The sequence below is a fragment of the Chrysochloris asiatica genome, unplaced genomic scaffold (genome assembly GCF_000296735.1).
Source record: "Chrysochloris asiatica unplaced genomic scaffold, ChrAsi1.0 scaffold00035, whole genome shotgun sequence".
NCBI classification, from domain to species: domain Eukaryota; kingdom Metazoa; phylum Chordata; class Mammalia; order Afrosoricida; family Chrysochloridae; genus Chrysochloris; species Chrysochloris asiatica.
The window spans coordinates 12437945-12449027 of record NW_006408553.1 but is presented as its reverse complement, the minus strand read 5'-3'; the positions used below and the strand labels follow the sequence as shown (position 1 = coordinate 12449027).

Sequence of the window (11083 nt, the reverse complement as noted above, 5' to 3'; positions counted from 1 at the left end):
TTCCTTGGAAAACGTATGAAGGGTCACTGAGAGTTGGAATCAACTCGACGGCACTTAACAACAAGAAGCAGATGTTGTTGTTGTTAAGTGCAGTTGGGTTTCCGAGGAGTGACTGGTGAATTTAAACTCCTGACCTTGCAGTTCAAACCAACCTTGTGGTTGAGTGCTTACCCTACAGTGTCACACCAAGGTCACTGTGAGTTGGAACCAACTTGATGGCACTGAACAGAAAGAAGCAGATAGGTAGTATGTACACATCCAGTTTATGCCTTGAGTACCAATTGCTAGCATTTCCCTTTTCTACTCACCAATTGTTAGTGGAGGCTAAGGATAGGAGTCTGTCTATAAAATATTGCCAGAGCCAAGGAAGGCTTGGAAGCTGATGGTATCATGGTTGAAGAGGCAATGAAGAGGGGCTTTAGAAAATGGGTAGCTGGCTCTCTCCTACCAAATTATAACATCTCTTGTGACAAGGCATATAGACATGAAAATGGGCATGAACTGTCAGAGGATTGTTAGGATTTAAGGTTTGTGTTTTGTGCATCATCTTTTGACTATTTCACTTCTACGTGGGGTGGCTAGTTATAACCACATTTCCGTGAGACGCTTGGTTCTCCTGCAGCTGATCCTTCCTCCCACCTTCCACAATCTTGATCAGCTCTGTGACTCAGCTCTTCTCAGGACATATGAACAGCTTCTTCTTCTTTTTTTTTCTTCTGGGGCTAAAACTATAGCCAGGAGGTGTTGTAACCTAATGATTAGGTCTTAGCATTTCCTTTGAGTACTTGAGGGTCTTCTCCCACTCATGCATTCATGCAAATGGAAAGCCCCCTCAACAGAAGTAGATTTTGGGAGGGATTGTGGAGTGTCTTTTAGCCTCTGATTTAAAGACAGATTTTGCTTAATTCCTGTGAGCTGAAAAGGGGAAATTTGAAAGCCAACATTCACTTATACATCATGCTTACCAACTGGACCCAAAGACAGCTTTGCTGTTACACAACAACTTATATGCCTTCTCTTGGAACTGCCAGAGGAGTCACAGCAGTTTGCTGCCCCTGGAAATCCTGTCTCTGGACCTGGGCTGCCATCAAGGGAATTCCATTCATTTTTTTTTAGTGGGCAGGTGAACTCCCTCATGTTGATCTGAATCTTTACTATGGCTGACCCATTCTGTCTGCATGGAACTTGTGATCTCCTCTGATGCCCTGTAGGAAAGCAGCTTCCATTCTATAGGAAATGTTCCCTTCCCCAACCAATGCCGGGCCCATCTTCTCCTATCTGTTAACACTTTATATTTCCTAGAAGATTCCTAGCTTCAGGTCGGGGGCGAGATATAAGTTCATCCTATCTGCTTGTTCTTAGCTCTTGACTTGTACTTGTCTCTCTCCCTTTCTGGAACTCAAAGCTAAGTTTGGGAAAGCACCAAGAAGTGGCATCTGGATGCAGGTGTTTTGGTATCTCAGGACTCTTGATGTGGCGCTGTAGGATCACCAGTGGACTGCAAACTATAAAGTCGGCAGTTCAAAGCCAGCAGCTATTCCTTGGAAACTCTACACAGGGTCACTATGAGTTGGAACCAACTTGGCAGCACTTAATAACACCAACAACAGCAATGAATATGATGCTGCCTTGTCTCCTCCCCAGACCCAGCCCATGTCAATGTCCCCCACTTCTGCTCTACCACTACTTCCTTCTTCTGGGCCATCTTTTTCAAACCTCCTCTTGCCACTTTTTATTGTATTCTCACCACCTCTTTTGCTTCTGCTCTCTTTACTTCCCTTTTAGCTATGCTGTTTCATCTTTCTCCTGGTTTTCTTCTTCTTCTTCTTTTTTAAAGTTTTTATTGTGAATTATGTGGTAGTTTACATGGGAGAACATTAGCTTTACATTCATCCTATCGTATAGCGTTTCATTGCCATAATTACAATCCCTTCCATACATCATCAAACAATCAAAGCGTATACCCCGCAAGCCTGCTTCTTGGTCGTCAGTACACAGCCCCTCTTCCTCTCTATGTCTGAAGTCTCCAGCCACTCCATCTTGCCATGTCATCATCTCTGCCTCCATCTCTGGCATCACTGCATCTCTTGGTAGGGTCCCGCACTCTGCTCTTCTCCCTTGATGGTCCCAGGGACCTCCGCTCCTGGACTGAAAAATCAACCACTCCCCTCCTTTTGTTACAAAACGTCTACTTTTACATTTCCAACCCTCACAGTCAGTCCTGATAGCAGTTATTCACTATTGTATCACAAGAGTCCTATCCCCATCTCCTTTCATCAGCCCCACCCAGACAGATTGGATACGACTCAGTGGAGAGTCTACCTTCCTCCTTACCCTCTGGATCTAGGCTCCCTCTTGAAAGCTTGTAAGCCAGTCACTTCTTGCATTTGTAGCCCCCCCCATTTTGGGTAGCTAATGTCCAAGTTGCCCATCCCTGTCTACCCTGTGTACACAGGGGGTGGGAATGATCCTCGCTGTAAAGATTTGTTCCCTCTTTTGAGTTACTGCATCCATAGGTGTAGATCAAGTTCATCAAATTGTATCAGATTACTCTTTTTTTCCCCTCATTTTCTTCTTCTAGTTGAGTTCTGATCATCTGGCCATTTAGCTAGGTCCAGTGGGTATTATCTGCAAGTGTGGGTGTTCTTGTGCATATGCCCTTTCTTCTTATCAGCTGGATGCTTCACTCTCCACTCTAGTCCTCTGTGGCTATGTCTGGCTTTCTTCTTTTGTTTCCTATCATTAACCAGTGAGTAGCCCTGGTGTCTCCTGACCAGTGTTCCTTCTGACTTGAGTTGTCAGCCCCAGTTGGGATTCTGGCCTGACCTTATCTAGAATAAATAAACTCATTGATACTTTTATATTGAGGGTCTTTCTTTTATTTTTTTGAGGGGGCAGTCTCTCAACACTGCAAGGTACCCTCTGGAGGTTGGAGACAATAGACCACATCCCTAGTGGCTACCCGTAGAATATCCTTGTCTTATGTCTCACTCCTCTGTGGGACTTGGCCCCCTCTGGGCCTGGAAGACCAGAGGTGCGGTGTCTTAGTGGCTTTCTTGCTGTCCTTGTGTTGTGATGTGGGGATGACCTTAAGCCAACCATCTCACAACTTTGTTTGGCTGCAGAATGAAGACCTGATAAGCTCAGGCTACTAAGAATTTTGCTTTGTTGGAGCCAGCAGGGCCCAGGGGTGGGTGGTATCTGTCTTCTGAATGTCATGTGGTGCTTTCTAATTAATTAGCAATTACTCAGATAGTCAGGTTGGGTGTATCTGCTTATTGAAAGGTGTTCATCATCCTTGGGGAGAATAGAGCTCTTGTCCTTTCCTTTGGTGCTTCAGAGAGACCTAAGGGAATCAGGAGGAGAAGGAGGCTGGAATGTAAGTGCTGTTGCTCTCACATTGCCAGAGACCCTGCTCTGAGTCAGCCGACACTGTCAGGAGCTGAGGCTTTAGATTGTAAGTGGCTTCTGTATAACAACAGCAAAGTGAGGTAAGTGCTGTTAGAACCAAGGGATGCCGTCCTGCCCCAAGCCTCCAGGAATCCTTCTAATTGAATCCCTGGGCACCTTCATGGGGCCTGAGGGACTGCTCTTTCTGACTGAGTTACTGGCAGAGATTGAATGGGTGCTTCAATCTTTTGTGAGATAGTTTCTTCATCTGTAAAATTGGGTTAAACTACTTCACAAAGTTTTTGTGAAGAGAATTAATAATGGCTACTATTTATGAGGCACTTGCTTCTCACCAAACTCTTATGAGGTATTGGTAATATTATTATCCCCATTTCACAGATGAAGAAACAGAGGTACATAAAGGTTAAATGGTTTGTGGTCACACAATTAGTCAGTGGCCAAGACTTGAACCCAGGACCCTAAAGCACAATCTAGACTTATATCCTCTATGTAGGTAACGTGCCTAACACTATGTTTGACATAATAGAACCTCAGTAAGATTTGTTGTGAATAAGTGTTCCTGGATTTTGATGACTGCTTATAGACTTGATAGAGGTTTTGAGGATCTAGTTGGGCTGGAATATTTGGTGCTGAGTTAATGAGAGAGAGAGGAGTGAAGCCAGAGAAGTTCCTCCAGGTTTTGTTTCACCAACACCTCCCTCCTATCATGCAGGGTGATGTGAGCAGAGTCCAGGAATGCCTTATGTGGATCGGCAGAACCGAATCTGTGGGTTTCTGGACATCGAGGAGAATGAGAACAGCGGCAAGTTTCTGCGAAGGTACTTTATTTTGGACACCCAGGCCAACTGCCTTCTCTGGTACATGGACAACCCCCAGGTGAGAGGCTCAGTGGGACAGAACAGGGCAGCTGACTGCCCATCACTGCCTGGGAGGAATGCACACAGGATTAGCCTCAAGGGCTGCATCTCCTATGAACTGCATATAATCTCCCCCTCCCACCCCCCCCACCAATCCCAGATGCATAGTACACACACAGATCTTAAGTAAGAAGAAGTTCATCCCTCTTGACCTGGAGAATCTTTTCTCATACTTAGGAATTCAGCACTTGCAAAAGTCAGGTAGAGGCCAGACAGGCTGGGTCCAGGTTCCAAGGCCTGGCTTGCTTTCTTTTACCTCTCTTGTTAGGGCTGTGGCCTGGTAGCCACTCCTGCTCTTCCAGTCTAGGGTGCTTCCCCCGCAGAGAATGTGACCTGGTTCCCTGAGCTGGACAACTGTTGGACTTCTTTGGTCTATAGAATCAGAGTCACAGCACCCTAGGTTGGAGGTGACTTTTGTGGTCACCCAGTTTTGCTTCTTCATGCTCCAGATGAGAAAATGAAATCTCAGACATTAAGTGACTTCCTAGTACTTTGTGCAGGTCAGACACAAAGGAGGGGTATCCACCTAAGTTTTATTGTTATGCCTAGGGGTCTCAGGAGTCATCACTAGTCTGGGAATATGTTAGTCCACCCATGATTTAAGGTCCCTAGTTGGTGCAAACCACTTGTGATTGGCTGCTAACTGAAAGGTTGGCAGTTTAAACCCACCCAGCTGTACCATAGAAGAAAAGGGTTAGCCATCTGCTTCTGTTGGTGATTACAGCAAAGAAAACCTCATGGGGCAGTTCTGCTCTGCATGCATGGGATCACTATGAGTTGGAATTAAGTCTAAGGCACTAACAACAATGATAAGGGATCCCAGGTCTCCCCCTACACACACCCCTTTCTGGCTTTGTAAGTACTGTTGGCTGTTTCCTTCCCACTACCCTGAAAAAGTTCAGTGGGCTGAGACCCCCAAAGATTGGTGTGGCCCCTGAACAGTAAGAGCATGGAGTCCTGGCCTTGTTGGGGAGGAAATTAGGGTTGGGATCTTGTTCTGGTTCAGATGCTTTAGGGAGAGGAAAGTCTGAGCATTTAGGGATTAATTTGTCCTTTAAAATGTGACTCTTAATTTGGGGATCAATTATTTTGAGCTGTTTAGTATCTGTCCTTTGGATTTGATGGCTGAGATAAAACAACAACTATAAATGTAGAAAATACAGTCAGAAAGTCAGTGGCCACTAGTCATCTTCTCCAGGAAAGGCTTAATCCTCAATAGAACTGTACATTTCACCTCACATTATTGATAAAACTTCTGTCAGTTGCTTTCATTGGGCTGTTGAGTATTCAGAATGAATCCTTTTGATGGATGTAGTTTCATTCTTGACTTACTCTGGAACTCTTGCTTCTTATGCAGACAGTTCCTGACTTAGGATGTATATTACATGTCATGAAACACACTTATGTCTATTTATTATCATTTTTATACATCTTATCATTAGTAATATGTACTATATACAGTGTTTAAGCACATAATTTGGTGATGTTATCTTTCTCAGATGTTCGTTCAGTCACAGATGTTCAATGTTACAGTTTATACTCTTGTATAGCAAGGTATGTCAGCTAAAAATAAGAGGTATTTCACTTACATCAGAACCGACTTATGACTACCTATAATGTTCTGGTCATGGGTTTATCTTCAGGCCCTGCCATATTATTTTCCCTGCCTTTATTGTCTTTAGCGGAGTCCTGGTGTGGTGCTGTGGGTTAATGCGCTGGCCTGCAAAGTTAGTGTGAACTGCAAGGTTAGTAGTTCAGATTTACCAGCTGCTCCTCAGAAACCCTATACAGTGTCGCTATGGGTCAGAACCAACTCGACAGCACCTAACAACAACAACCACATTGTCTTTAGCTGCCTACAACTGTGTCAACTGATAGGTTTCACTTAAGTTCGTGTGGGAATTTCCATTGTGAAAGGAGTAGCATTGAAGGTGCCTCTTCTCCTTTGTTGGAGGAACTTGAAATCAAGTCCTTGTTGTCAATAGACTTAGCTTCTGGAATTTCAGGGAGTGTTCTCTGAGTGAATTCTGGTGTTCAGATCTTAGCATTCCCTTTTTCCGGTCTCCCTTTTTGTGTTCCTTTTTCTAGTCACTTGCTGTGGTAGCTCAGTTAACTCAAATCTACTTTTGTCTTGATAAACCCACCTAGCTCCATGCTTCCCTTTACTAGGACTGTTCTTAATCCAAATTCACTGTCTAGTTGTCATCAGCTGCCTCTTCTGAGGGTTGGATCCCCTTCAGATCTTGACCACAGGCTGCGTGCCTTGTTGATACTGACAGATCATCCAAGGCCACCTGTGGGATCTTGCATGTTGTCAGCTGTTAGGATTTCCCTTGTTCTGTTGTGCTCTCTGACTTGGCTGCCTCAAGATTCTAGAACTTGGACTTACCTTGGATGCTGCCTTCCTGGGTTCTCAGAGTCAGTCTCTGCATTGCTATTCCTATGCCCAAGGAAGTCTCTTGCTCCTTTTCTCTCAGGATCTCTTTGTGCCAAAGCCTTTTTTGAGTTTGACTTACCAATTACATCTGGTTGTTATGCTGGAGATTCTTTATGTTTTCCCAGGAAGCAGTAGTATTCAGCTTACTTAGTGTATGTCTATAAAGGAAGATTTTTTGATATGACATAGCAGTAGTTCAGAACATTTTACTTCTTCATTTATGGGATTAGCTCTTGTTAAGCACAGTGACCAAGTCACCTCTCCATACTTGAGAATGGATATTTTGGTAAGATGTCAAATGGTTTTAGCTAATATTCGTTACTGTGTTCCAAGCCCTGTGTTAATGGCCCTACTGGGTTTCCATTTCATTCTGACAACAATTCTAATTGGTAGTCATTATTGTCCTCCTTCTAAAGGTGAAGAAGGTGATGCAGAGAGAGCAAGAAACTTGGCCATGATTACGTAACAAAAAAAGTTGCAGAGCCAGGTTCAAACCTAGGCAGTCTGACTCCAGTGCCCCTGATAATTAGTGTAGGTAGAGAAAGAGTCCTCATAGTGCTGCTTGTGAGAAAGGAGAGCCTTCAGAGGAAGCCTCAGATTAAGAAAGAGACTCTCAGGGCTGGGAGGCCCTACAGGGATGCAAGCTCATCTGTTTTACTTTTGATTTACGGTGTACAGCATTTTATAAATGCATATTCAGTGAATGAATGTCTGAGCAAGTGAACAAACTAAAGAGGAATAGGTAAAGGGGGTTGTCAAAAAGGAACACTTGGAAATGAAGAGTGCCTGATACTCTCTCCTGGATCAAGGGCAGGACCTAAACTGCAATGGAAACTGCAGAATGGGCCAAAGCAGAGCCCTAGGAGTCAGAAGAAGTGGGTAGGAGGTTGTCCCCAAGAACAAACTAGGGGTTATGATCTATCCCTGTAGAGAGGTGTTGGGAGTTAAACTGTGTTTGGTCACTGGTTAACACATTTAGAGGCATCTGACATGGTTTATTAATAGATATTAATAGGCAAGGGATTTTATGAACTCATGTCTCTGGTCTTTGCCTATTTAAGCCATTGATTGCTGATGCTTAGCCTGATTTTATTACTGTTGCTGCTGCTACTACTATTGTTATGATTAACTACAGCCTATACTTATTGAGCGGCTGCCATGTATCAGCCACTGTGCAAAATGCTTTACATGTATTATCTCATTAAATCCTCTCAGTAACCCAGGACATAGGGACTGTTGGTCACTTTCATAGTTGTTGTTGCTGTTGTTGTTGTTAGGTGCCATTGAGTCAGTACTGACCCATAGCGACCTTATGCACAGCAGAATGAAACACTGCCCGATCCTGGGCCAACTTCACTACTGTTGCCACGCTTGAGTCCATCAATGCTGCCACTTGACTAATCCATCTCATTTGGGGGTCTTCCTCTTTTTCTCTAACCCTCCACCTTACCAAAAAAGATATCCTTCTCGAGTGACTGATCCCTCCTGACAATATGTCCGAAGTATGAGAGACGAAGTTTGGCCATCTTGGCCGCCAAAGAGCTCTCTGGCTGCACTTCTTCCAAAACGGATGTATTGGTTCTTTTGGCAGCCCATGGCACTTTCAATATTCTCCTCCAACACCATAACTCAAAAGCATCAGTTCTTCTCCGGTCTTCCTTTTTCACTGTCCAGCTTTCTCATGCATATGGGGTTGTTGAAAATACCATGACTTGGGTCAGGCGCACCTTAGTCCTCAAGCTGACATCTTTGCTCTTCAACACTTTAAAAAGGTCTTGTGCAGCAGATTTGCCTAATGCAATACGTCCTTTGATTTCTTGAGTGCTGCTTCCGTGAGTGTTGATAGTTGATCCAAGAGGAATGAAGCCCTTGACAACTTCAATCTTCTCCGTTGATAAGAATGTTGTTTATTGTTCCAGGGGTGAGGATTTTTGTTTTCTTTACATTGAGATGTAATCCATATTGAAGGCTGTGCTCTTTGATCTTCATCAGTAAATGTTTTAAGTCCTCTTCACTTTCAGCAAGCAAGGTTGTATCATCTGCACATCGCAGGTTTTTAATGAGTCTTCCTCCAATCCTGATGCCATGTTTTTCTACATAGAACCCAGCTTCTCGGATTATTTGCTCAGCATATAGGTTGAATAAGTATGGTGAAAGAATACAACCTTGTTGCACACCTTTTTAAATTTTAAACCATTCAGTGTTCCCGTGTCATGATCCATACAATCAAAAACCTGTGTGTAGTCAATAAAGCACAGGCAAACATCTTTCTGATATTCTCAGACATCAGCAATGATATCCCTCGTTCCATGGCCTCTTCTGAATCCGGCTTGAACCTCTGGAAGTTCTCTTTCAATGTATGATTGTAGCTGTTTTTGTATTACCTTTAGCAAAACTACTCGCATGGGATATCAAAGAGATTGTCCAATGATCTCATAATACAGGTAATAAAAGTAAGATGCAGAGAAGCTCAGGGACTTTGTTCAAGGTCACATAGGTGGTCAGTGCAGAGCTGTAGCTGTAGCCAGGCCTGCTTGACTCTGGAGCCTGCACTCTTCACCTCTGTCTACTTATTTCTTCCTGTTTATAATTGTGCTCCACCTTGTGCATGGTCCTGTAAAGTTTATAGAAGAGGAATTCAATTACATCTTTGCCACTGGCTTAGTTGGAGGGATGGTAACAACACACACAAAACTATAGTTACTGCTAATCTCTGTCCATTTTTCTAACAAGGTAGTTTGCCATGAAGTTGAATGACCCAGATGCCAATCTGTTTGTAGAAGAAGAAAGAGTTGGATTTTCTCATGTTATGGAGATGGAGATGGAGTCTCATGTGGAAAGTTCTTAGTACTGGGAGATGAGATAGCAAGGTTGCAATCCTGCCTCTGCCACTAAATGGTTATATCGTGGACAAATCATTTTTCCTATCTGGGTGTTGGACACTCTTGTTGTTGTTAGATTCCCCATGCACAACAGAATGAAACACTGCCTGGTCCTGTGCCAACCTCACAATCTTTGCTACATTTGAGCCCATTGCTACTACCAGTTTGTCAATACATCCATTGGGGGTCTTCTTCTTTTTTGCTGACCCTCCACTTTACCAACCATAATGTCCTTCTCCAGAGACTGGTCCCTCCTAATAATATGTCCACAGTAAGAGAGATGAAGTCTTGCCATCCTGGCTTATTGAGGAGCATTCTGGTTGTACTTTTCCCAACACAGAGTTGTTTGTTCTTCTGGCAGCCCATGTTACTTTTCGTATCCTTAAGGAGCCTTGGTGGCACAATGGTTAAGTGCTTCCTGCTGCACAAATACAATACCAGTCATCCATGTCACAGCATTCTCTACTTAGCTGGGTTCGATATTTCATTGGATTGGCCACACAGGACTCAGGTACCATACTCAAAGTTATGGGCTTATTAGGGAAGCTAACAGATTATAATTTAGGGTCAGAAATGTTCAGGGCACAGTTCTTCCAGTCAGAAGAGTGTCTGCTCAGTGATGCCTATAGGCAGGCCTTTCTCTGCCCGGGCAGTGTTACAAAGTTCTTTTAGGAGTGTTGATAAATGCTCACAGGGCATACCACCCCACCACACCCCTCAGCCTTAAGGCATTCGACTTTAGCTTCATGGGCAGCAAACCTAACTCCCCCATTTGAGTGCCTGGAATCACCCCACTCTGCAAGCAAACCTCCTGCCCCAAGTCACTCAGCCTTACTTGTTTCATGGTCTGGGGGACTTAGTCCTGCGTCTCCTGCTCTGGTTTTTGGTTCTGCTGCTTCTTTGCCACTTATCTGAGTCACAGTTTCTGTCCTTAGGTCCAGGAGGTTCAATACACAGGGACCTTGAGGGCCAATAGATGTGCTTTACTCTTGGCTCTTTTTTTTTTAAATGTTTTATTGTGAGTTATGTGATAGTTTACATGGGAGAACATAAGTTTTACCTTCATTCTTTCGTATATCGTTTTATTGCCATGGTTACAATCCCCTCCATGCATCATCAACCAACCAAAGAGTATACCCTGCAAGCCTGCCCCCCTCCCCCTCCCCCAAGTCTTCAGCACACAGTCCCTCTCCCTCTCTGGATCTAAAGTCCCCAACTGCTCCATCTCTCCACGTCATCATCTCTGTCTTGGCTCTTTTTTGATAATAGTGAGATCCTGCTCCTGCTTCTGAAGTGGTTCATTTATACCCATGTTTGAGTTTCAAGGTTTTGCTATCATTAAACTCTATTTAATCAGTTATCACAATAGATTGTTATCTTTTAAACAATCATTCACAACTGAAGCATATCCTGTCAGTATCTTATCCCACCTTCTC

General features: G+C 43.8%; 1 protein-coding gene across 1 annotated transcript in view; it reads left to right on the top strand.

Annotated features, from left to right (window-relative positions):
• Positions 1-4146: 4146 nt before the first annotated feature.
• PLEKHA2 (pleckstrin homology domain containing, family A (phosphoinositide binding specific) member 2) overlaps positions 4147-11083 on the top strand; it is a 71698-nt gene continuing 64761 nt past the window's right edge. Inside the window, exon 1 of the mRNA XM_006859942.1 lies at positions 4147-4287. Coding sequence (XP_006860004.1) covers positions 4147-4287 — 141 coding nt within the window. The remainder of the gene's footprint in view (positions 4288-11083) is intronic.